The following is a 26,694-nucleotide window of genomic DNA, read 5'->3' as shown; positions in this document are numbered from 1 at the left end:
CTTAACCGACTGAGCCACCCAGGCACCCCCCCCATCTATTATGTGCAAAGCCCTGGGCTGGGAGTACAGCCACATCGTTTTGAGGCAACAGGAGAATCCTGAGGTCATGATTCTTTTTTTCATGGAATATTGTATCTATTGACAGCAGAGGATGTTAAACAATCATATGAATGATCTTAGTAATTCCAAAGGATTGCCAAGGAGACATAGTTCAGGGGGGTTAGGAGACATACAGGGACACCGAACCAGCCTGGGGAGGTCCAAAGACACCTCTTTAGGAAGGGACATTTGATCCTCATCTGAAGATGAACTTGCATTAACTAAATATCGCCCCCTCTTTTTCATTCTCCTTTCTTTTCTGGCCTTCCCATCTCTCTCTTTGCCTTCACCAACCACCTAGGTTATGCTGTAATCATTTTTTTTATAACTTTGTTTTTATTTTTAATTTCTTTTTAATCTTTATTTTTGAGAGAGAGAGTGCACAAGTGGGGGAGGAGCTGAGAGAGAGCTGGGGATAGAGGATCTGAAGCAGGCTCCTCACGGACAGCACAGAGCCTGACGTGGGGCTTGAACTCACGAACCCTGAGATCATGACCTGAGCCAAAGTCAGAGGCTTAACCGACTGAGCCACCCAGGTGCCCTTATGCTGTAATTATTTACAAGCCGCTGACAAACAGCTCCTCGAGAGAAGTAAGATCATACTGTTTACAGCCTCCTTCAGTCCAAGACAAGAAAGTTCCCAAAGGACAAACAGCTCTCTTTTAATTGGATCAAAGTTGGAGAAAGCGGTCTTTCACGGCCCCAGCTTAGCACCTTGCTTTTTGTGTTTTCAGCAACTCAAGCATCCCAACCTGGTTAACCTTATCGAAGTCTTCAGAAGGAAGCGGAAGCTTCACCTGGTGTTTGAGTACTGTGACCACACCGTTCTCCATGAGTTGGACAGACACCAAAGAGGGTGAGTGATCCATCCCTTACAAATGAAACACGGCACCACACTCCAGGATTCGTGAGGGAAAATTAGCAATGGCCTCTTTTGCAGATCGGGCAAGAACAGGTTTACTCCGCTGCTGGGCCTGACAGCAGAAGAGTTACTGAAAAGGCTGGGAAGCGGGTCATAACTAATTGTTTTCATGAAGAAAGCAGCAGCATTATTAGGTTGAACTTCATTTCTTTGTTATATTATCTGTGCATAGAAGCCCTCTTGGTCTTTAAGAAAGAAAAGGAAGATTACCGGTTAGTCGTGCCTGACTAGGGAGGTGTAAGGACTCAGAGATTGAAGGCAAGAGTCCAAAGACGATGGCCAATAGGAGGCTTAAGGCGAAAACAAACGTAACACTTCAGCTGAAGCGATCTGGGAGTCTGGTCTGCTGTCTTGGTCAGGAATTCTTTGGTTACAGGTGGCAAGAACCCACTTAAGGCAAGTGTAGGTGAAAAAGGAATGTTGGGGTGGCTGTGGCCGGGAAGGATGGCATGACTTGGGGGCTCTGGTGACCTTATCACACACCCCTTTTTGTCATGGCCAGCTGCTTTGTGTGCATTACAGGAAGGCTTGGTGAGCAGACAGAGCTTTTGTTTGAAAAAAGGAAAAAAAACACACAAAAAAGTATGTGTGTCCCTTCCTCTGGTTGACAGTAGCCTCTTGCCAGAGTAAGCAGAGTGCATGCTGGACTTGGGCATCCACCCACTCCTCAACTGGATGCTTAAAGCACCATCAGTGGTGCATTTTCTCTCTCTCCCAACTCTTCTCTGTGGTGGCTTCACTCTGCCTTGCAGAGGAGTCTTATAAGGTGGCTTTGGGAGAGTATGTGGCAATGGTATGCGATAGAAGGGGAAAATACGAAATAGGAAGCATTGCCACGGGCTTTTATCAACCTATGTAGGTATTCTAGAGGAAAGAAAGTTCTAGAAGAAGGTAGCATCTGCATATAAAGTCATTGGAAGACTCTGCTTCAGTTCAAGTGATGGAGCTATCCTGGAGGCTGATCACTGTGGCCAGATGGAGAGGGTAGAATGTTTAGCAGACCTGGAGGATAGGATTCAATGTGGATCCAAGAAGACTTCCTGGAGGAGGTGGCCTTTGAGTTGAATAGTGAGAAGACTTAAAACATGTGAGCAGGGAAGGATAGCCCATCCCCTCCTTTTGCTGTGCTCCTGGGAGCCCAGCTTTGGCTGAGGACAATATGCAGAGTGGCCTCGTGTATCAGAATGGTGGACTGGTGCCCCATCCCTGCTCACAATCACACCCCGTGACTGGAGCCTGTGGCTCTCTCAACAATGCTTTCAAACTCTGGCCAAGTGTTTGCTCTTTGCCACGTGGTGGTAGTTATGTGATCAGCCGTGATATCCAGACAAATAGGATTAAAGCAGCTTGTGGTTTGTGAGTGACCATGGCATAGGCTTTTCGTGTTAATTTACACAGCCAGAGAGAGCCCAGAGAACAGACACTTCTCTTCAGAAAGTCATTGATACAGAGAAATTATGTGTTCAAGGGAGGAAAACTGTTAGTATGTTGATATTTGCTCTTTTGATAGCTTGCAACTGACATTTCAGTTTAACCTATTATTATAAATTACTCCTGGCTATGTGCTGCTAGGGAGATGTTGCAGGGAGCTTGATGAATCATGTTAGGTTGAGTCATTTGGAAACACTGATCAGTGGGGGGCTGAAAGCAGTTGGGAGTCAATTCTTTTTTGGCATATAGTTTGAGCAGAAGAAAAAAGGACAGGACAAGGAGCAATTAGAGTTTGGAAGCAGATTTTTTTTTTAACTCCACTGGTGAAAATATGTTATGTATGTTCCAGGAAATAGAAAGTGCTTTAATATGGAGGTGGGTAAGGGAAGGACCAGTAGATACATGTGAGGTTAAATACAAGCAACATTTCCAAATGATGATGTGCTGTGGTTTGTTAAATAGAAGATTGACTGAAGGAATGCTGATAAATGAGCAAACTTGAAAAATAAGATTTATTCTAAACCAAATTATATTCATTTATGTTGAAGTTTAAGGATTTTTTTTGTTTTTAAAAATAGAAGTTACTTTCCATTATACTGAATAGTTGACAATTTTCCAATGTATTTTAAATGCTATTTCAAATTTTTGCTTGTCATCATTAAGGAGTAAATGTCGTTAAACTGCATCAACCAAAGATTTTGAAATTCATAGGAAACCTTTTGTTTTTCAACTTAGAAATCTCATATTATAAAATAACACTTTATAAGTACATCCCCCGTAAAAGTGGGTCAACATCACATATGTGACCTTTGGCAAGTTGCTTCCAGGTGTTCTCACCTGTGAAAATGAGAGTTTAGGACCAGGTGAAGTTTAAGGGGACTCTCAGGTCTAAAGTGCTATGAATTGTTGATCTAATACCCTAGAGGTCAGAAGACCGCAGGTCTCCTTCAACATCATGTTTAATCTGTTGGATAATATCAACAAAGGATAGCATGTGAATGCTGGTGCTTTCCTGGTGTCAGGTGGGGTCCTCCTTCGGTTTGTACACTCACTCCAGAATGTCCCGTGATCACCATTTTGTATTTCTAAGTACAGATTTCTGAAATACAAAGCGGATCTTACCAGTCCTCTTTATAAAACCCTGTAATAGCTCCCCAAAGCTTACTGATGTGGTCCTAGCACGGGACACCAGGTTTCACAGCCCCATTTCTCACCAGATTGCCACATAAACCGTGACACTGCCCCATGGAATCATTTCCATTCTGAGCCTCGTTCGGTAGGACAGTTGCTTTCTCAGTCTGCATTGCCCTACCTTCTCTACTCTGCCTACACACCCCTGCCTGTCCTTCAGATAAGGCTCAAATATGACCTCCTGTGTGGCAACTATTTTAGCTGACGGTGAGAAGAGTCAGGAGTTCCTTTCTCCGGTATCCATAGTATCTTCTGGGATTATTTCTATTACAGACTCCATTTGCACAGTAAATTGTAAAAATCTTCAAGGGCAAGAGCTGTGCCTTCCTCCCCTGTGTACCCCCAGTATCTTGTACCTTAATTCTTGGCACTTGGTATATCCCTAATACTTGTTGTGGGATGACCAAGTTAGCAGACCAATAAACTGATACTTACAAAATGATTTTGAAGAAGGGTAATAATAACAGTGTTTTGATTATTTTTCACTTTAAGATAGTTACTTTGATTAAAACTTCTAAAATCTGGGGAGCCTGGCTTGCTTAGTTGGTAGACATGTGACTCTTGATCGCAGGGTAGCGAGTTCAAGTCCCACTTTGGGCGTGGCGCCTACCTAAAAAAAATAAATAAAATTCTAAAACCTAATATTGTGAAAGGAAATGATCAGTACACTGCTGGAGCAGCCTGTCCAGAGGGCAGTTTGCCGCATTGTGTATTAACAGCTTTAGAGACAAATCTTAGACCAAGCAACTCTACTTCTAATAATTTCTCATAAGAAAATAATTGAGTATATGCACAAAGGTTTAGTTATACAAGTGTTTACTATTAAAGGATTTTCTGGGTTTTTTTATTAAAAAAAAATTTTAAGTAAGCTCTACACCTACTGTGGGGCTTGAACTCACGACCCTGAGATCAAGAGTTGCAGTCTTTACCACCTGAGCCAGCCAAGTGCCCCGTTAAAGGATTTTTTTTATAGTGTAAACATTGGAAACAACTGAAATGTCCAATAATAGATGGTTAGTTAAGTAAATTATGGTATGTCTTTACAATGAAATACAGTGGGGCCACTACGAATCATGCTTATAGATAAAACATACATTGAAATAGGGGCACCTGGGTGGCTCAGTCATTTGAGTGTCTGACTTCAGCTCAGGTCATGATCTCACCGTTCATGGGTTTGAGCCTCATGTTGGGCTCTGTGCTGACAGCTCAGAGCCTGGAACCTGCTTTGTATTCTGTGTCTCCCTCTGTCTCTGTCCCTCCCCCACTTGCACTCTGTCTCTCTCTCTCAAAAATAAATAAATGTTAAAAAAAAAAAAAAACCAAACACTGAAATAGAAAAATGTTCATGAGTAATTGCAAAATGAAGAAAAATGCTGTAATAAAAATACATAATTTCTTTTCATAGAATTCATATATAGATAGAAAAAAAGAAAAATAATTAATACACTTAATATTTTAATAGTGATACCTTGAATTATGATTGTTATAGTTTTCATTTTACTTATTTTTTAATGTTTATTTATTTTTGAGAGAGAGAGTACAAGTGGGGGAGGTGCAGAGAGAGAGGGGGACAGAGGATCCCAAGCTGGCTCTGTGCTGATAGCAGAGAGCCTGACATGGGGCTTGAACCCACAAACCATGAGATCATGACCTGAGCTGAACTCAGATGCTCAACTGACTGAGACACCCAGGTGCCCCTATTTATGTTTTTTAAAATACTTCCCCCATGTTGCATGTATCACTGTGGTTACATTTTAATCATTAAAAATAATTCCTGACAAATAAAACTCAAAAGACCTGTCTCTACTTTGAATCTGAAATGGACACTAATTCATTTCCTCATCATGTTTGTAACTTCTTGTACTCCTTTGGAAAGCTTTTGGAAAAGATTCAAATTCATGTTGCTACTAACAAGCAAGTTTGTGCCACAAGACATGTATCCTGCTACAGTGAAATAAATATGTATCCATTATAATTTCCAGTGTGGTGCTTATGTTGTTTATATTTGCCCTCAAACAAACATATTACCGTTCCTTATCTTCTGAAGAACTTAATATACTTATTCTTTTTTTTTTTTTTAATTTTTTTTTCAACATTTTTTATTCATTTTTGGGACAGAGAGAGACAGAGCATGAACGGGGGAGGGGCAGAGAAAGAGGGAGACACAGAATCGGAAACAGGCTCCAGGCTCCGAGCCATCAGCCCAGAGCCTGACGCGGGGCTCAAACTCACGGACCGCGAGATCGTGACCTGGCTGAAGTCGGACGCTTAACCGACTGCGCCACCCAGGCGCCCCAATATACTTATTCTTAAACTGTTGGTCTGTCCTCGGTCAAAGTTTGGTAAGTGACTAGTTTCTGGATTCCCTCCTCATTTTTCTATCCCTCTGTAAGTGCAGCCAGACATAATAATTCTTTCCCATTACCACTGGTTCTGCCTCTGACTCTGATGGAGTTTGTTCAAAGAACATCTGGTGGGGGAAGGTTATTACTCCAAGTTTTCAGTTTCTGGCAATGGAATTCCACAACTTTTATAAAACACTAAAACTCTTTATTTTTAGATTAAAAGTGATACATTGTTTGTTGCAATAATGTTTCAAGCAACACAGAAACATAGAAATAAAATTAACAGGTTGAGAAATAGTTTTCTAATTATTTTTCTATGTATATCCATATTTAAGTAGATTGTATTCTACATCGTTCAGTTCTGCGTTTTTTAAAGAGTATTCAGGCACTATCTCCTGATTCAAACATACCTACCTTTAGGGACACCTGGGTGGCTCAGTCGGTTAAGCGTCCCACTCTTGATTTCCGCTCAGGTCATGATGACCTCATGCTGTTAGCATAGAGCTTGCTTGGGATTCTCTCTCTGCCTATCCCCTGCATGTGCTCTCGCTCTCTCTCTCTCTCTCTCTCTCTCCCTCTCTCTCCCTCTCCCTCTCTCTCTCTCTCCCTCTCTCTCTCTCTCCCTCTCTCTCTCTCTCTCTGTCTCTCTCACTGTCTCTCAAAATAAGTAAATAAACTTTAAAAAAAATAGATAAAATGGACTGATTATATATGTTTTATAACTTGCATTGTTTTATAATTCCATCCCCTAATTTGGAGATGGATGCAAAGAAGCTAGCCCAGGCTAGTAGTCATACTGCCTACTTTCCCTCATCCCAATCCTTTGCCTGCCAAACACCATTCTTATTATAACTTGACTTTGTTTATGGAATTGCATACAAGAAAAGTATAGCCTGGTACTCAAAATTTGAACATGGATGTAGACTCTTCCAAAGCATCTGTTTGTTAAATATGTTCGTATTTATTTGAGATGGTATAAGGCAGAGGGCATGGTGGTGACAACCCTCAACATGCCTGGCTCTTGAGTCAGCTATTCCAATCTGGACAAGTTGTTTTCCATGCCTGGAATGCCGTTATCATAGAACATCTCCCTTAACTATCCTCCAGGAGATTCCTGTTGCTTCCTTCTTGTGTGTCAGGCATCCAGTTTTCTCTGTTTCAAGTAATCTTTTATAGTCTACTTCTTTGGGTGGGGTGCTTCCTCCAGGGGCTCCCTGAGAAACGGTGTATGAGAGGTCTAAAAAAGAGAGTTGGGGGGGCACCTGGGTGGCTCAGTCAGTTGGGTGTCCAACTTCGGCTCAGGTTCATGGTCTCACCACATGTGAGTTCAAGCCCTGTGTCAGGCTCTGTGCTGACAGCTCAGAGCCTGGAGCCTGCTTCCCTTTTTGTGTCTCCCTCTCTCTTTCTGCCCTTCTCCTGCTCACACTCTGTCTCTTTCTCTCAAAAATAAACAAACATTAAAAAAATAATAAAAATAGAAAAGAGATTGAAGTCTTGCCTTTGCATTTAAAAATTCTTTCAAAAAAAATAAAAAAAAAATAAAATAAAAAAAAAAATAAAAATTCTTTCACACAGTTGATTGGTATTTTGGGTGAATATAGATTTGTATGTTTGTTTTTTTAGAAAATAATAGTCCTTCAAAAATTTTTTTTAATATTTATTTTTGAGACAGAGTATGAGCAGGGAGGGGGAGAGAGAGAGGGAGAGAGAGAATCCCAGGCAGTTTCCACGCTCAACGCAGGGCCTGATGCAGGGCTGACCTCACAAGGTCATGACCTGAACTGAGATCAAGAGTCGGACACTTAACTGCCTGAGCCACCCAGGCTCCCCTTGAAATCATTTTTGAAGTGCCCTCTATCTTCCAGTGTTAAGAAGTCTGTTGCCATTCTATTTTCTGCTCCTTTGTGAAGTCTGTTTCTTTTTTTATTTCCAGAAGCTTCCTCTCTTTGTTCACAGAATTCTGCATTATGAAAATCATGGGCCTTGCTTATCACACCTTATGCTGGCACTTGGTGGGCTCCTTTTGTCTGAGAAAGAAAATTTGAATTGTTTTATTACTGATTTACTATCCTTTGTTTTCTGTATTTTCTTGTTCTGGGCCTTCTGTTATTTGGATTCTGGACTCTAATTGGTCCTTTTGCTTTTTTTATAGTGTCTTTTTCTTGTTTCGTGGATGCAACAGCTTTCCTTTTCTCTATTAATGTTTTTCTTTTTTTCTTTTTCTTTTCTTTAAAAATTTTTAATGTTTTATTTATTTTTGAGAGAGAGAGAGAGAGAGAGGGCATGTGTGCGAGCGGGGGAGGGGCAGAGAAAGAAGGAGACACAGAATCCGAAGCAGGCTCCAGGCTCTGAGCTGACAGCACAGAGCCTGACACTGGGTTCAATCTCATCATGAACCATGAGATCATGACCTGAGCAGAAGTCGGATGCTTAACTGACTCAGCCACCCAGGTGCCCCTGTTTTTCTTTTTTTAAAGTTCTCGTCACCCTCCACGGTTTCTGTTTCTTTTAAGTTGTTTTCTTTCTGTTTGTTTTGATCTCTACCCTTCTCATTTCAGGCTTTCCTTGGACATTAGATAATGCCCATGGTTAAGAGTAGGGTGCTATTGGAAGCTCTGGGCTTCACTGTGGGGTTATCTGGCTGGTTCATTTGCTGGGGAACCCTAATGTCAGAATTTTCAGATCTTTCCTCCTGAGCGTTCTCCATAAAAGTCTTCCAGTATTTTCCTTGAAGTGTGAAGTCTGGCCGCCAGCTTTGTTAGAGCCAGTGAGGGGAGAAGCCTGGGGAGTCTCAGCATTCACCAGTTAGTATGTACATAATCATTTAATCCTCTGTTTTGGGAACAGTATCCACCGTCTCAACTGTACCAAACATCCTCTATTTTACACTCTCCAGAAAACAAAACTCCAGCCTTCTACTAGGTTGGGGGAAGAGTGCTCCCTACTGGGATACAATAGGGGAAGGGATCTAGACATTTCATTGTTTCCAAAACAGATTTTCCACACTCCTCTGCCCCTCCCACTTCCAGAGGGATCTTGGCTGCCAGGTCTTGCACCCTTGGAGGTGCACCCCCACCTTTGGAGGATTCTTTGGGACAAATTGGTTGGTCTTCCACTCTCTCCTCTTCTGGCTTAGGTTTCGGCTTTCTTGGATCTGCCGTCGGTTTTCATTCATCCGCCTGCTTTCCAAATTCCAGAATGTGTTGCTATTATCTCTTCTCCTGTTCTGACCATGTAGGTTTTGGTCTTGGAAGAAACCTCTCAGTGTGGCTATAGTCAGGTTTGGAGAGGGAGTGAAATTAGATGGGCTTGTTCAACCTACTGTCTTAATCCACAAGTCCTTTGAAACACTCCCTTCACTTGGCTTTGGTACAATGCTTTTCTGAGTGTCACCTTATTTTCCCCCATACTCAACCCCAGTCTCTTGCTGAATCTCTCTCTGCTCTCTGACCTCCACCTGTTGTAGGGCCTCAGGACTTTGACCTTCTCTTCTTTTTCTGTATTCACTTCTGTGGCTTCCATCTAGCCCTAGGGCTCCAAATATCATCCATATGCATATACTTCCCAAATTTATATTTCCAGCCTGACCTCCCTTGTGAATTCAGAACTGCCAACCCAGACGCTTTCTTTTGCTGTCCAATAAGCATCTCAATATATTCACCTTTCCTCCCCCAAACCAGATCTTCCCTCAGCGTTCTCCTCAGTGAAGAGCCCCACCATGGACCAGCTAGTCAAGCTGAAACCTTGGTATCATTCCTTGGTTCCTTTCTGTCTCTCCTATCCAATCTTTCAGGAAATCCTAAAGATTCTATTTTGAAAATATTGCCCAAATCTGGCCACTTCTCACTCCCGTAACCACTACTTCAAATGTTAACTTAAGCAGAGAAGCTCTCCGGACCACGCTACAGAAGATAGTGCCCCTTCTGGCACAGAACCCTGTGTACCTACGTGTGTATCCAGTTCCAACCCAACACAACAGAACGGATTCTATTTATTTCCCTCTTAGCTTTGTAACTCCCTTCTTCAGCAGTGAAAAACTTGCCTCCTATCATCATCAGCTAAGAAGGATCTTAGAGATGGACTCTGAGCCCCCAGCATTTTAGAGAAGAAACAGAGTAATAAAGTGAAGTGAGTAGCTAACTCAAGATGACCACTGGATGGTTTTGACGTTTGAGGACTGTGTAATAATGGGCCCAGCTTTAGAGGAGTATTAATAAATATGCTGTTATAATTTACTTTTAAGTGCTCCTTTTGCATAATTTCTTTAGGGAAATGTTTTTAGAGACCAAAGTGGCCTGGCACTGATAACCTTATGTTAATATTTAATTCATTAAATAATCAAAGTATGCTCCATATTTTTTCTGGACAAGAAGGTGAGGCTGGGGGAAGCATTTTCTCTAAAGTGCCCTCTTCTTAGTTGTATTTTTCTAGGCCTTCTTTCTAAACAGGTGAGTTTCCTGGCATTGTACCAGTGTAGCACTAGGACAAGGAAGAGAATTTACAGAGAAGATACTTCAATCCCAGGGACATGGTTCTGGTCCAGAAATGTCCCAGCTCTTCCTGGGGGTGGCCTCTTCATTTCCTCCACATTGTCCCATCCTCTGTTCAAGCATCCTCTGATCTACTTGAAAGGATTTCCTGAACATCTGGTCTGGTGACAACAGTGGCCTTGTGGCCCATCCCAGAGCCTAGAAGTGACTTGTTTTGGTCACCTAAACACAACTACTAGAGAGAGTTTCCTCCCTGGTTTACTTATTAGTTCTGGCTGAGGACCATAACACCATTGTTTAACGTCTGATTCATAAAAACAGTAAGTCCGGATGGTGGGTGGGAGGCTCTAAAAATAAATGTACTCTCTCTGTAGTCATTTCACTCATTGCCCGATATATATTTTAAAGGCTCCCAGAAGAGGAGTCTTTTCCTAATTCGCACGAAGCATCTGACAGGGCTACTGGTTGCCCTGGTTATGTAAGCTGAGAGTCAGGGAAGAAGTGGGAGGCTGGGGACAGTGGCACCAAGTGTAGACGACGGTGATAGAGGACAGGGCAGAGAGATGTGGAGTGGGAGGTGGCTAGCTGCCAGAGAGAAGCAGTGTGGGAAAGAACCACTTATTCACTTTTGTTACATGCTGTGCAGTGTAAACCTCTTCCCTCTTGGCAGTAAAATCTTCATTACTTAAAAAAAAAAAAAAATGCTGCCTGGGGAGTCTGGAGAAACCATGTGCCCATGCATGAAAGATGAATTCTGTGTCAAGGCATCAGTTTGAAGCCACTTGAAAAAAGCAAACAAACAACAATACCTTTTATGCTATGTATTAGCTAACTTTTCATCAACAAAAAGCTCCTGGTAGAAATGGAGCTCAAATTACCAGGCAGGTTTCCAGTGGTGTCACAGATGTTTGAGGTAGGTGATCCTAAGTATTTGTGGAAACCCCTCAGTCTTCATGGTCCCTTTCTGTAGAAGTCGATGTTAGTATTGCTATTACCTTGCTGTCCCTAGAATCCCACTGTGTGTTGATCACATGCTCTTTACACTTTGGATTTGCTCTGTGAGGTAGATGACGGTATGTGTCACTGTGTAAGCCTGTCTTAGTTTACTCTTTCCTTCCTTCCTTCTTCCTTCCTTTCCTTCCTTCCTTTCCTTCCTTCTTTTCCTTCCTTTCTTCTTCCTTTCTTTCCTTCCTTCCTTTCCTTCCTTCTTTTCCTTCCTTTCTTCTTCCTTTCTTTCCTTCCTTCCTTTCCTTCCTTCTTTTCCTTCCTTTCTTCTTCCTTTCTTTCCTTCCTTCCTTTCCTTCCTTCCTTCCTTTCCTTCCTTCCTTTCCTTCCTTCCTTCCTTTCCTTCCTTTCCTTCCTTCCTTCCTTTCCTTCCTTCCTTCCTTCCTTCCTTCCTTCCTTCCTTCCTTCCTTCCTTCCTTCCTTCAGCTGAGTTCCATGGCTACACTAAAGAATGTGTTTATGTTGCTTCTTTCTTTTTATTAGGGTACCAGAACATCTTGTGAAGAGCATAACTTGGCAGACATTGCAAGCTGTAAATTTTTGCCATAAACACAACGTAAGTCTCATGATCGCCCTTGAAAAATCAGAAGGCTGCCCTTAAGCTGAGGTAGAGCCTTTGTACAAAATTTGTATCCTACTTTTGTGGATATGATTTTTCACCCAAATCTTCTGAAACCTGGTTGGGGTTAACAGAGGCTAAAAATGCCAACCTGGCTATTCTTACTTGTTCAGGTTACATAAAAGATGTATTGTTACAATTTTAAGAAAGTAGTTATAGGTTTATATTGGTGAGAAACTGCTTAAAGTAGAATCTGGAGTCTGCATTGATCTGGCACCCTCAAAAAGCTCTGAAACTGGAGAGGGGAGCCCCAGGTGGCTCATGCCTGTTTAGTTGCAGGAGGTGGAGTCCCACGCGCCATGCACAAATGCTGGTGTCTGTGTTGGTGAGATAAGAATGCCAACACTGGAGCACAGCAGCCCAGCGGACGCCTCTGAGAGCCGTGGCCAGAACTAGGCTGCGTGAGAGGCACAGGGGGCTGCCGCCCAGGTGGTAAGATGCCACGAGCACTGGGCAAGTGACTGCTCCCTCCAGTACAGCACTGCCCCCTCCCTGCACACAGAAGCCAGATTCCAATATTTGAGCTTCATTTTGGCCACCAGGGCACCTTGACTGCAATATGTCATATCCTATCTACTGCGAGGCTCAATTTAGCCAGTGGGCTGAATCCCCTACCTTAGGAGGTCCTAAATGATTTTTTCTGAAACTGCCTTTCTGGAAGGAGAAAATACAGAAGTCGCCAGCACTTCCCCCTGTGGAGCCTCCACTCAGCTGAAGGCTACAATCCTTATCAAAATGCATGTATCCCAGAGAGCGTGGACACCTTATGCTGCTAGTTATTGCAAGTGGGGGTGAGCACTTTCCTGAAGGCAGGTGTTAAGACGGGGGAGCAAGAGAGACCTCCTAAAGGCCCTGGTGGGGAAACTCAGAGACAGTAAAGAGGAATACAACACATACCACTCTTCCCTGGAGAGTCCCTGAAGCTCTGGGTGGCCACATGTACTGATGTGGGGAGGGTGTAGAACCTTGTAAAAGAATTCCCAGAACAGAATAGGAACATATTCTTGCTTGTGAGTCCTTCTGACCATCTGTCATCATGATATTCATGGGTGTACCCATTTATAGTAATATGTGAAGCGAGTGGGAAAAGAATGGCGATCTCAGAAACATTAATTGCTGAGAACCAGATAGATAGTAACAAAATAATTGAGAAATTGTCTCCCCCCACCCCCAGATTTTCAAGAATAATAAATACCCATGGGGAAACATGCACACTGATCTCTCACCCTGAAGGTCCTTTGGAGGGAGAACTAGGCCAGGCCCAAGAAGAACCTCTGTCCTCTCTCCAAATTCTAGAAAGTCAAGAATACCCCAGGGTTTCAGCTGTAAGCTAAAGAGGGTCTCTCAGATTGCAGCAGGATCCAACATTCTTCTCCAGAGAGGAAAATGCTTGGGAGAAGGGAGGATTATTGGAAATTGGGATTTTGACCCGAATGTTGTTTTTATGTAATCCTTAATTAGGTTGTTGATTTGTTCTTTGCCAAGAGAATTGTTATTTAATAAGAAAATCATGTGAAGATTCTTCAATTTTCTTCTAACATTAGCCTGTTAAACAATGTCAGCTGTGGTTTGGAAACCACAGGTGATTTGAGTCTAAGTTATGGAGTGGGGGCTATGTCCCATGGGGGTGGATGTCGCTCTAAGAACGCTTGTGTGTGGGACAGAGCTGACATCTAGCGACTCTCCCCAGAGGCTAAGCTCTGTCTACCCTTGTTTATCTTGCCAGGATGAATTCCAAGAGCTGGAAGGGAGGTCTCTTGGCAAGCTCTGGTTCCTGCCCTTCTCTTCCCCAGCTTATCTCAGCAGGCCCAGGGCTTGTCCTGTTTACCAGGCGGACTGTGTTCTGTTCTCAGCTAAACAACTGAACTGTGAATTCTGCTTATGTATCAACTTGCAGCTTCTGCAGCCCTGATGCAGGCCTCACCCAGAGGCTTTTAACATTTTCCCTTCCACCTAGGCTTACCAGAATAAATATAGGACACCCAGTTAAATTTGAATTTCAGAGAAACAATCTTAACTTTTTAGTATAAGTATGTCCCAAATATTTCATGGGATGTACTTACACTGAAAACTTATTTGTTGTTTATCTGGCTATCCTATTTTCATTTTTTCTTTGTTCCTTTTTGCTCCTCTTGGGTCCTTTAGGAACTTGGAGTGTTTCAGGCTATAATGAGTATGGTACTAGATTTATTTTAGGCTGCTATTTTGTAGCCTATTAAACAAACAGCCAGTACAAGGTTTTAATGATTTTTCAGATATTTGCTAAATATTCATGAGTTCTATTTATCCCATACGTTATAGTTGCTCCTTGATAATCTGTTTTTGTTTTGATTTTTGTGACTAGTGCATACATAGAGATGTGAAGCCAGAAAATATCCTCATCACAAAACATTCAGTGATTAAGCTTTGTGACTTTGGATTTGCTCGGCTTTTGAGTGAGTGTTGATATTTTCTTAAATAATTGTAAAAGAGAGATTTCTTTACATGAGAAAGGCTCTTGATGCTATAAAATCTAGTTCTTATATGTTTAGGGCATAAGCATACCCTAAATTACAATTCTGCAATTACTGAAAACATGTAGATACATACAGTAGCTTAAAAATGTATGCTATATAAATTATACCACAGTAAAGTAGTTATTATTAAAGAGTATGTTATTCTCCTGGTTTCTACCTTTTTTTTTTTTTTTTTTTTTCTTAAATAGTGATCTCAGAAGTACTATTTTAGAAGAGTGGTGGTTTTCAGCTTTGGCTGCAGATTAGAATCATCTGGGGAACTATTAACTATAACTATAAAAACTACACTGAGAACTCACCAGGCTCTCCCCCAGGAGTTCTGGTTTCACTGGACTGAGATGGGGCCCAAGCGTTAGTAATTTAACAAATACTACGTTATTGATTTTAATATGCAACCAGTATGGAGAACCATTGATTTACAAAAGCCACAAGATGGGGCACAAGCTTGATTTCTTAGGTCTTCCCCCTCCCTGTTTTGATTCCAGTCTTCCACTGCTCTCTCTCTGTTTTCCATGTACCATCACTGGCCAGCTGGACCAAGTGACTACTACACAGACTATGTGGCTACCAGGTGGTACCGCTCCCCGGAACTATTGGTGGGGGACACCCAGTACGGCCCCCCAGTAGACGTGTGGGCTGTTGGCTGTGTCTTTGCTGAGCTGCTGTCAGGGGTGCCTCTGTGGCCGGGGAAATCAGATGTGGATCAGCTCTATCTGATTAGGAAAACCTTGGGTAAGTGGTGTTTTTGTTATGCCTTTTGGGAAACTGAATAGTTTGACCCGTGTCAATACAGGACGGAGCCAAGTTCCCAGTCTCATAAGATGCCCTTTACAGTCACAAAGGAGGGGTACTCTAGAAGCCTCACTTAAATAATTCCACTAAAGGTGTCCACATTTGGGGGTGCCTGGCTGACTCAGTCAGTAGAGCATGCAACTCTTGATCTCGGGGTTGTGAGTTTGAGCCCACCTTGGGCATACAGATTATTTAAAAAAAAAAAACAAACAGGAAAAAGTTGTCCACGTTTGTTTTTTAATAAAAAGAATTAACTAGAGTGAATACATACCGATTGTTCAAAAGGACACAAGGTTCTTCTCTCTTCAGCATAGTTTGGATCAAGTTAAACTCTGAATAATGATCATAGCAACAGTAAAAGCTATGTTTCTGTATGGGCCTAACAGTTTACAGAATGCTACTGTGTTTTATTTCATTTATTAGGATTTCATTTATTAGGATTTATTCTTTATTATTGTAATTTATTCTTTGGGTATCCTTCACTCTAGCCTGCCAGGCTAGATTGGATCACTGAGATGCTATAGAAGATTCTAAACCTTCTAAGTGTCAGGAAGAAAGGCTGGATCTTCTGGTGTCACTTTCGTTGTCTTTCTCTCTACTCTTGGGGTGGGATGGGGGAGGGAAGGGGAGGAGAAGAGAGACTTGGAGAGGAATGGATAAAAAGATCTATAAGCAGTGACTGCCTTCTTCAAAAGTCAGGGAATTGCTACTACTCCCCAATTTAAAGCAAACTTCCTCCTCTAAACTCTTGGAGCATCTACCATCACCCTGTCTTGTCTTGTACTTTTATCTCCCCAAAGATACTGTAAGCTACCTGAGGGTGAGATCATGTCTTACATTTCTAGATTTCCTCCACCAATATCTGCACATAGTAGGCAGTAGGTATTTGCTGATGGGTTTTTTTGAGTAGTATGTAAGGCACCTTGGAGCGATTCCAGGGGCACTCAGCCTTCCTTTGTTTCAGGGCACCCTCTTGTGTCTCCACTTCCAGCACCCTGATGGAAGAAAGTTGTTAAGATACAAGCAGTGTGCTCATGATGAAGTTCACTGAGATCCGGGGCAAGGTAGTAGAGAGTTGTTTTGGCTGCTTGTACAAAATGGGGCAAGACAACAGTTTTTGGATTTGCATGAGAGGTAAAGTTCCAAAACAAATCTGTAAAATTAGACAACTTGATACCCTGGGGTGGAAACTCCAGTTTCTGGGTTAGCAGTATTTCTGGGTCCCTGATTGGGAGGTTTTTGTCGTTCACTCTGCTTTGGGAAGTGGGCCTGGGTGTACCCCAGGGGCACCCTGCTGAGTATCTCCTGGTATTCTCGGAACAAAATTCCTCTTCACATGTAATATCCCTAGAATTTTACACAAGGGTGGTTTTAGCTGATTTGGCTGAATTGTGGGTAGGATGAGCCTCACCTTATCCTCCAGAATATAGAAACACTTCTTTTGGGGCGCCTGGGTGGCGCAGTCGGTTAGGCATCCGACTTCAGCCAGGTCACGATCTCGTGGTCCGTGAGTTCGAGCCCCGCGTCAGGCTCTGGGCTGATGGCTCGGAGCCTGGAGCCTGTTTCCGATTCTGTGTCTCCCTCTCTCTCTGCCCCTCCCCCGTTCATGCTCTGTCTCTCTCTGTCCCAAAAATAAATAAAAAACGTTGAAAAAAAAAATTAAAAAAAAAAAAAGAAACACTTCTTTTGTTTCATTGATTTGTATTATAAATGCTTTCTAAGCAGTAAGTAAAATGGGATTTCCAAGTGATCACTATTTGATGAAACAAGAAAAGGTGGTTCCAATTTGGAAATGAATTCCTTCTAGCTAGAAGATCTTCCATGATTTCTTCTTGCCTTCTTACCTTCTTTTCCTCCTCCTACCCCTCCTCCTTCCTTCCCTCCTTTCATCCCTCTTTCTTCTTTCCTCTCTTCCTTTTTCCCTTGCTTTTATCCTCAGATATTTATTGACTGCTTGTATGTGTCGGGCACTGTTCTAAGTGGGTAGGCCAGTACCCTTTTATATCCACCCATCAGAATTCAGTTGATATGATTTTGCTTTGTATTTGTTGCACATTGGCTATTTTTTTAAAAGGCATTATTGTGTGTGTGTGTGTGTGTGTGTGTGTGTGTGTGTATGCTTCTGAGTTGTTTGGATTCCTCAAATACATTGTGAGTCTTTGAGGGGCAAGAACCTCATAGCCTTCAGTTTCTGTGCATGCCTTCTCTACACCTAACATGGTGCTTCATCCACTGAGGTCTTAGTACATGTTGTTGAGGGTTGCCTCAACATCTCCCTCTGATTGAAAGAGCAGACTACAGCCTTCACTGGTGGTAGGCACAGACCCAGCACTGACGGAGACAAACCGTAAATCAGCCCTTGCTAACCAATCTCTTTCTTCTTGTCCAAAGGAGATCTCATTCCTAGACACCAGCAAGTATTTAGTACGAATCAGTACTTCAGCGGGGTGAAAATTCCAGACCCTGAGGATATGGTGAGTGACCCATTTTGGAAAGAGCTCTGAATATGGAGGCTAAGGTTACCAGGGTGTTTAAATGGTAATCATTCTCTTTATATGGGGAGTTGCAGACTAACGAGGTTTTGGTAGTTACTCGCCTGCCTTAGTGCCATGGCCCACTCTGCACTGGAAAGTCCATTTAAGAGTGAAAAAGAAAATTGGGGCAAATTGCTAGCAAGACCCTGGCCTTCAATACCAATTTAGAAGTTGCTGATAGCAGAGGTTAGCCAGCATGTTGGACAGAAATGCAGAACTGCCTGCCTTCTCCTGTCCTGCCTTGTTTTCAGCAGCTGAAGCTAGGTACCTCACACAGTGACTTATCCAGGAGGAAAATCCAGCATTGCCCAAGTCCCCTACTCTACTGTACTCTTACTGCCCAGACCATGGTGGGAAACCATAATGAACTTGCTTGGCAAGCCTCATTCTGGTATCTCTCCTCTACAGCCAATGTGGAGAAAATACTCATTTTTTAAAATTGAAAAATTTTAAATGTGCATACTCTTAACACACTTTCAAGAATTTATTGCAGTGAAACCATCAGACAGAGGCATCAATATGTGACATTAGAAATTATTTCCTTTAGTGTTCCATCCATAGGGGATTCATCATGTAAGTTATGATGTATCTCTACAATAGAAATGCCACATAGCCAGTAAAAATAATTAGATTTATTATTCACCTGAATAAAAAGTCCACAATGTATTGTTAAATGAAAAAGGCTATAAACAGTACTAATCATTTGACATAATTTTAATAAATGTTTAATAAATGCACAATGTATGTATGTATGTACACATACATTTACATATATAAATAAAACGTGACCACTTCTGGAAAATCACACAAAGTTTTTTACATTTGTGAAATAAATGGCTGCAAGGTTATATACCAAAATATTAACAGTGGGTATCTCTTTGTGGTGGCATGATTTCTTTCTTTCTTTATGGTTTTTAAAAAAAATACTTTTGGGTGTCTTCCAATGAGCCTGTATTATAATCAAAAACATCTCAGAGCACAATTAACGTTTGTGAAATCCTGAGTTTCTACCGTCTAAGGAAGGTACTTTCAAACTGAAACTAAGCCTCTAATTGCTCAGTTTCCAGATGGAAGTTCTGTCAAGCTCCATTTGAGCTCTGTGTTCACTCATCCTCCTGGCCTGTCCCATGGTGAAGGCTTTCACCTTCCCGTGCTGCCTCCTTCTCCGGCACCACTACAAATAGGAAAAGTGGGTCATGCTGGGAGCATGCTGGGACCGAGAGGCAGGAATGACACCTGGCATATGGGAGGTGACCCAGCTGGCTCCCTTGTGACCTGGACATTCCCAGTTCCACACTAAATATCCCTTAGTGATTTCCTCTTCGCTTGTCTTACAGTGAAGACTCATGAACAACCCGGGGTTTCATAAGTGCAAAAGGCTTCCCAGGGTCTCCCAGAGGTTGTCCTGCAGGGGATTTCCTGTTGACAGAAACACAGGAAGAAGTAATGCGGGGGTTGCACTGGTTGAACATCTATCTGTGCCCAGAGTCCCTCTGCCGGTCAGTCATCCTGCTGGAGGGAGGCCTGCTTGCCTCTGGCACTGGGAAACCAGCTAAGCGGGCAGAATGGGCTCTCCTATCACAGCTAACCAGCAGGCCTCATCCCAGGCCAGGCGTTGTTGCTGAGACAGCAGAGCTCAGGGTCAGCAATGTCATGTCAATCCCTAGCAGTGCCCAGATTTAACACACACAAAAGGCAAGAGAAATATTTAAGATATAGTTGGGGGTGGGGGAGGCTACTCTCAAGGTTCTAATACAAATCTGCTGTAGGATTTTTTTTTTTTCCTGGTGATCTTAGGGAACTCCAAAACTGAGGCTCTTATCTCTTACCCTTACGGTGATTAGTAAGTGCACACTCGGAATTTGAGTGTTGGGGGCTGATTCCCTGTGCAAAAATAACACCGTGCTGTGCTCTTAAGCTTGACCACAGCACTTAAGAGTGGTATTGCATTAGATGAGCCTGGCCAGTCCCTGCAGCGCACATCTGCCATCTCTTTATACATGCGATGCACTCCATTCAGCTGCCCTCCTTACTTAGCCTCTGTTAGTGGTGTATCTCTTTAACTGGCCTGTCTGGCCCCCTGACATTCAGCATTCCTCTTGCTTTATAGTGCTTGTTATTCCTGATTGCCTCCAGCATGTGACTGGAGCAAAATAGCCTTATATGGCCAGAGGGAGATTGATGAATGTCTGCCCCAGAGACTCTTTAAACAGCAGGATGATCAGGGAAACAGCAGGCTCTTGTGGGAGGAGAAACCAGTGTTTATTCCAGAAAACCAAGAAGCATCTGTTCACCTAGGTAGGGAGGAAAAATCTATTTTGAAGCTTCCTTATGTAAATGTCAATAGATGCAAAAATTAGGGCCTCTTTTAAATGCCAATGTAAGTGCCAAAAATTACTCTAAGGCAAGTTATAGAAAGTGAGGCAGAAAAAAAAAAAAATAACAGTTGCTTCACAAGTGCGTTTCTTTCTCCCGTGAATGCTCCCTCATAATTTGCTACCTGCACCATTTCTTTGGGAAGTGAAGGGAGTGGTGAGGAGGAAAATTTGGAAAAGAAATTTGGAGGCGGAGAGAAGGAGCTTGTGAAACAGGCCTTGTTTCAGCTGGGAGGTGGGTGGGGGAGGCAGGAAAGGTGCCAGGAAGATGCTTCTGTTACTCAGAAGACATTCAGCCTGATGTCACCTTAGCTTTGAATACATACTGTAAATAAAACCCCCTTTTCTTCTTCTTTTTTTTTTTTTTTTTAAACAGGAACCACTTGAATTAAAATTTCCAAACATCTCTTCTCTGGCCCTGGGGCTCTTAAAGGTAAAATCATAGCTTCTAACAGACCGGAAGCACACAGTAGCTGGTGTCATTGGGGAGTCTAAATGATTTATATCAGTCCATGAATTGAAAAGTGTTCCTTTTAGAATTCTCCTTCTCCTTTGGGAAGTATAAATACGTTGAATTTTTATTTACATTGTTACAATGAAAACATCTGTAGGTGTTTGTCACTTTAAACTAAACCCAACATACTGTATTTAAAATCTAAGTTACAGAAATTTCAGATGGATAGTACTTGTTTTATGCAGGGATCCTTTTCTTCAAAAAATGTTGGGCCATAGGATTCATTTAAATAGTCAACTCCCTAGTATATCAGAAGTAGGTTTTGATTTTAAAACTTGATTTGTATATACATTTTCAGAGATCTATAGCTCTTATGTAAAATCGAGTACCAACTAAAACATTTTCAAGTTATAGTCCATGCCCTACCCATTTCAAAGTATTTAATGCATTTACTGATGCATTTGTAATATAACCAAAAAAAAAAAAAAAAAAACCAAAAACCAAAAAACGGAGACAGTTCCTTGGGGTATATAATTGTGAGATTTCATCTACTCAAGTATGAACCCTATGGTGTACTTAATGGCTAAGCAAATAGTTCAGAATGATGCAATCTAAGGGCATGTATACTATGCTTCTCCTTCCATACATGCATATATATACTGTAATGCATGGACTATTTCTGGAAGAATATACCAGAAAAAAAGGAACAGCTGAATCTGGAAGGAGGAATGGAAGAACTAGAGCTGTGAGGATGAAAGGGCGGGCCTATGCCAGCGGACTCCATCTTGTTCTGTGTCCTTCACCTTGACCACACCTCCTCCCCTTGAGTAACCCCCCCCCTCACCTGCCTAACAGGACTCGGACCCTTCCCCAGGACCCTTCCCCAGCCAATCGGCTGAGGCCATAGCCGTTACCTCACCAACTGCCCCTAGGCCCCAATAAAACCTTTGTCCTTTTGAAACTCGCTCTCTCTCCCCTGTATCTCACCGCTGCGTCGGTGCAGGTAGGGGATTGAGCTCGAGCTAGCTCGAATAAAGGCTCTTTTGCTTTTGCATCGGACTCGGCTCCCTAGTGGTCTTTGGGGATCACGAATTCTGGGCATAACAAGGAGACTTTGCTGTGTTCTGTATACATTTTATTTTTACCATGTGTGGGTATGAATTTTTTAAATAAAAACCCAAATTTTTACAAAGTATACACAAAGGACCAAACTGGTTATGTGGATTATTCCCGTTGGATACTGAGGCAAACTCAAAAATCCTATCTTACTCCCTCAGGGCAGAGCACCAACTGCCTCCAGAACAGGGCAAGGTGGAGAAAATGATTTTTTTGTTACTAATCCTAGAACCTATCTATTTACTTATTATGTGGTTACTCATTTAGGAATAATTGTGGAAGGAACCAAAAGCATGTTTGGTGTGTTTCTCCTACTTTTCCTCCTTCCTGTTCCCAAATGAAGGGTTTGATCTGTCAAAGAAAAAAAAATTGATTTCAGTAAGTTAATACAATTTTAAAGAAGAATGGAGACTTGTCTGTTCTTTTAGGGCTGTCTCCACATGAATCCTGCTGAGAGAATGACATGTGAACAGCTGTTGCAGCACCCGTATTTTGACAGCCTCAGAGAAACAGGGGATTCAGCAAAAGAGCGTGACAGACCAATAAGGAAGACGCTGAGACAGAGCCGAAAGCACCTGCCTGGGGTAAAAATGGGGCACTGCTTTACACAAGTGTCCTGGGGTTGTAGTTTCCAATGACCTCATGCCTGCCACCTGGTGCAGGGAGTCTGTATCTATTCTCGGGGCGGTAACAGCGGCTTGCAGCTCCAGCACCTTCCTTGCAGAGCACGGTGATGGGCATATGATCTGTCAACCAGGGCACCGAGACATCTGCCTCCAAGGACCCCCTTCTCCCTGAATCCCGAAGGCGTGCTTGCCCTGCAGTTCCCTGCTGCCACAGAGGGGTTTTGTTGTGCACGAGCATGGGTCTCAGGTACAGGAGCGTGAGCCCCGCTGAGCTTGCTTTTTGTGCTTTGGAGAATGAAGTCAGATTTATCCCAGGCAGCTCTCTGTCATCATGTTTACTTTCAGTATTGATTGACGTTCCAGGTTTATCCAAAAATGGACCTGTTTTCCCCTCTGTTCCTTTAATCATCAGAGTTGACTCCAGTAGATACAGTGACGAGTGCTCTCAGTGATATCAGAACAGCTTATTTAACCAGAGAACAGCATCCAAGCTGCACACAGGGAGCCTGTGAAGAAAAAGACTGGTATAAAGTGGCAAAATAGCCTTCCCTTAAGTGTTAGCCTGTTACAAGCCAAAAGCTGTAGTAACTTAGAATAGACTGTGGTTAGAACCACAACTAAGATGAGCTGGCTACTCCTGGTCATTTCTGGATCTGCCTAGGTAGCCCTTAATCTATAAATTATTATGCCTTAGTCTTTCCCTTTGCAGACCCCACTGCCCAGCATGCTGAATGGCATCCGGGTTGTTTATGTGAGGTTTGGAGGAGAGAAGGGGATGGACAATCCATTAGAAACAGGTAGAGCATGAACTGCGGGGTCCAAAGATAGACCAGAGTTACAAAATTAAGAAAGCTTTATTTTATTCTGTCATATATGACCCAGGTAGGAAAACATGCCAGAATTAGACTCCCCACCCCCACCCACCCCAAATTACCACTGAACTTGCTGTTGATCTGTGTTCAAGAGTAGAGAGTCTTGATGCAAATATTTTTACTTGAAAGAATAGGGAAGCCCGCTAATTAATTAGTGTATTGTATATAGGCCCTGAAGGATTCAACTGTTTGAAGTATTAAAAAGTGACCTCTGTTCAGGGACTCCTGGGTGGCTCAGTCTGTTAAGCATCCTGCTCTCGATTTCAGCTCGGTTATGACCTCACAGTGCATGAGTTTGAGCCCTGAGTTAGGTTCTGACAGCGAGGTAGCCTGCTTGGGATTCTCTCTCTCCCTCTCTCTCTGCCCCTCCCCTGCTCACCCATGGTCTCTCTGTCTCTCTCTCAAAATAAATAAATAGACATAAGAAAAAGTAACCACTGTTCAGATACCTACGGCCATGTAGTACATCTATTTTTTGTATGTTCTCCTTACTTTCATTTGACATTGACAATAAATTCAAACATTTTCTGGGAGCATGAAGGGAATAGTTTTGCCTTTTTAACTAAGGAGTAAGGGGGCAAATTGCTTAAGTGCTCCAGACACCAGTTTTCCTGGCTCTAAGATCACGCATTGGCTTAAATGATCCCAAAGGTCCCAGCAAACTCTTAACTCCTGTAAATCTATGTAGTTTTTTCCTAATGTTAATATGTAGATTTTTCCTTCTTTTTCATATTCTCTAAATTTTCTCAAATGTGCAATGTTTTGCTTTTTAATATAAAAGAAATCTTTAGGGGCGCCTGGGTGGCTCAGTCGGTTAAGAGTTAGACTTCAGCTCGGGTCATGATCTCACTGCCCAGGAGTTTGAGCCCCGCGTTGGCTCTGTGCTGACAGCTCAGAGTCTGGAGCCTACTTCAGATTCTGTGTCTCCCCCTCTCTCTGCCCCTCCCATGCTCATGCTCATGCTCTGTCTCTCAATAATAAATAAATGTTAAAAAAAATTTTTTTAAGGAAATCTTTAAAAGGAAAAAGAACAAATTGAAACATTTTGTCTTCACTCAGAACCTGGGATTCTGTGCAGAAAAAGCATTTCCATGCTGAAAAATGGACTTCTTTACCTCTTTTGTGATATGTTATCAATAACAAAAAGAGTGTGTGGTGTTGAACCTGATCCTGTGTTTTGTATTTTCAGCTGCAGTACCTACCCCAGCTGACTAGCAGCAGCTTTCTTCCAGCTTTGGATAATAAGAAGTACTACTGTAACTTGAAGAAACTCAACTCCCGTTTTCCAAACATTTAAGGAGCTTGAAGATTGATGATGAAAAAGGAACCGAACTTACAAACTTAATTGAAAATAATCATAATGCTTTAAGAACATCAGGAGAAAACCTAAGTAATAATCTGGGGGAGGCCAGCTGGCAGAATTGGAAGGGGAATTACAGAGGCAGCCTTCTTCCATGCTTCCTGATGGTGACTAGAACAGAAAGGAAAAACTTGTTTGGATTTTCACTTGCATTTTTGTTGTATCTAAGTAGCTGAGTTTATTGACAGAAATATAAATTGTAGCTGCTGCCCATATATCTGGCAAGATTAGAGATGTGATAAAGATTTATGCTTCAACTGTACTATATGCAACAAGAAAAATGGATTACAAAACACCCATACGTATTTCTTGTATCTCTTTCACATGGAGTCCTATCCCCTGCCTTTTAGTTCCTGAAATCAAAATGTTTAAAATCCCATTTCCTGCTTGCTCTATTTCTTGATTGTCCTATTTTAAAACATTTTTGGAATATTGAAGAGTTGCTTAATAGTTTTAAAAATCATGGATTATCATAACAAAATTACAAATTTAATGATATTTCTAGACATTTCTTACATATGCTTTGGTCTTTACCTTTAGTAAAGGATGCATCTTAGTCATTTTTGCAGGCAAGATGGGTTTATATAACCCATACACAGGTTACCCAATTCCCCATGCAAACAGTGGTGTGAAGGCTGGCGGCAGACCAAGGCGATCAAGAGGTAGAACGAGCCCTGCAGGCTTCCTGGGAACTGAGCCTATCAGCCTGAGAGTAATTATTCTTCATTCTCTCCAGCTCAGCCTCAGACTTGGAGACAGATCTATGGGCAGGACTATCTACAGTAATCTGGGATTTGGAAGAAATTGCTTGAGTTTTTACTTGGATCATGAAAGACGTGAGGTTGTAAACTCCTATTTTTCCTGAAATACTTTTTTACGCTATCTGTATGTATATGTGTATACATATGCATATGTGTCTGTACACATATCAGTGTGTGTATACATATACTATGCTAAGAACTGATAAAAATAATAACAGAGTAGTCCAAATTGATCATGAAGATTCCTAGCTTTGTATTGTGAGACTTGAAATGATGACCTATAATTAGCTTTGACGCGGGCTGCCACTCTTCAAAAAGCTTCATCACTCCTGTCCCCTGAACACAGGGTAAAATGAAGCTCACGTCTGTTTCTTATAGCTGACTGCCAGTTTTGGCTGATGGGCTGCTGCTGTGTCCTAGTCATTCTCAGTCATAGTTTTAGATGTTGTATTTTACGGTATCTTCAGAACATTTCTTCTGTACTCTTCCTAGTTTACTGCTATAGTAACTTCCTTCATGACAGCATATGACTTTATTCTTTACTGCTAAGTAACTCACCAAATTTAGGCATCTGTTCAATAATTTTGGCCACTCCAGCCAGGTTAATGATATTCTAAGGCTTCCTGATGTATGTGGCTTCTTGCAAGGAGCTGACAGTGGGTTAAATACTAGTCTCGGCATTATCTGATTCTTCTTATGTGGCTTTGATTCAAATGGCAAAGAAGGACAGCCCACTTCTGTGAAGAGTTTACATTTTGTGTTTTTCTTTTTAACCCAAAACAATGTACTTGACGAGGCAGATGATTATAACTGCCTAATTTATCCAGTAGTTTTATAGAAAACCATTTAGAATACAAAAGTAGTTCCAGACTAAATTGTGGTGAATCAGTTGCCTCACCACACAATAAGCAAACAAATCTGAGATGGAAGCATTCATTTTTTTCTAATGAGTTCTAAATGTGCACTAATGCTCAATTCAACCATATCTGTAATATCTGTAATCATTCAGCATGGAATCACTATTGTTTCACATAAGACTGTTTTACAACCTAGTCTTTTTAATTTGTTATTTTCTGATTTTGTAAATGACAGTGGCAATTATTCGTAAATAGTATATCATTTGTGGTATGTGCTATTTACATAAGCTGGTTTCTAAACACAATTAAAATCCACTTTTTCTACCCCA

At 42.0% G+C, this 26,694-nt stretch overlaps 1 protein-coding gene across 2 annotated transcripts in view; it reads left to right on the top strand.

The window, feature by feature from the left end:
- CDKL1 (cyclin dependent kinase like 1) overlaps nucleotides 1-26,694 on the top strand; it is a 61,227-nt gene extending 34,533 nt beyond the window's left edge. For both annotated transcript variants that reach the window (XM_058738987.1, XM_058738988.1), the window contains exons 3-10: nucleotides 834-955; nucleotides 11,967-12,039; nucleotides 14,447-14,537; nucleotides 15,150-15,350; nucleotides 17,802-17,884; nucleotides 20,696-20,752; nucleotides 22,318-22,473; nucleotides 24,577-26,694. In XM_058738987.1, coding sequence (XP_058594970.1) covers nucleotides 834-955; nucleotides 11,967-12,039; nucleotides 14,447-14,537; nucleotides 15,150-15,350; nucleotides 17,802-17,884; nucleotides 20,696-20,752; nucleotides 22,318-22,473; nucleotides 24,577-24,684 — 891 coding nt within the window. In that variant the 3' untranslated portion in view covers nucleotides 24,685-26,694. The remainder of the gene's footprint in view (nucleotides 1-833; nucleotides 956-11,966; nucleotides 12,040-14,446; nucleotides 14,538-15,149; nucleotides 15,351-17,801; nucleotides 17,885-20,695; nucleotides 20,753-22,317; nucleotides 22,474-24,576) is intronic.

Source organism: Neofelis nebulosa, chromosome 7 (genome assembly GCF_028018385.1).
Source record: "Neofelis nebulosa isolate mNeoNeb1 chromosome 7, mNeoNeb1.pri, whole genome shotgun sequence".
NCBI classification, from domain to species: Eukaryota; Metazoa; Chordata; class Mammalia; order Carnivora; family Felidae; genus Neofelis; species Neofelis nebulosa.
This window is presented reverse-complemented; position numbering and strand designations above follow the sequence as displayed.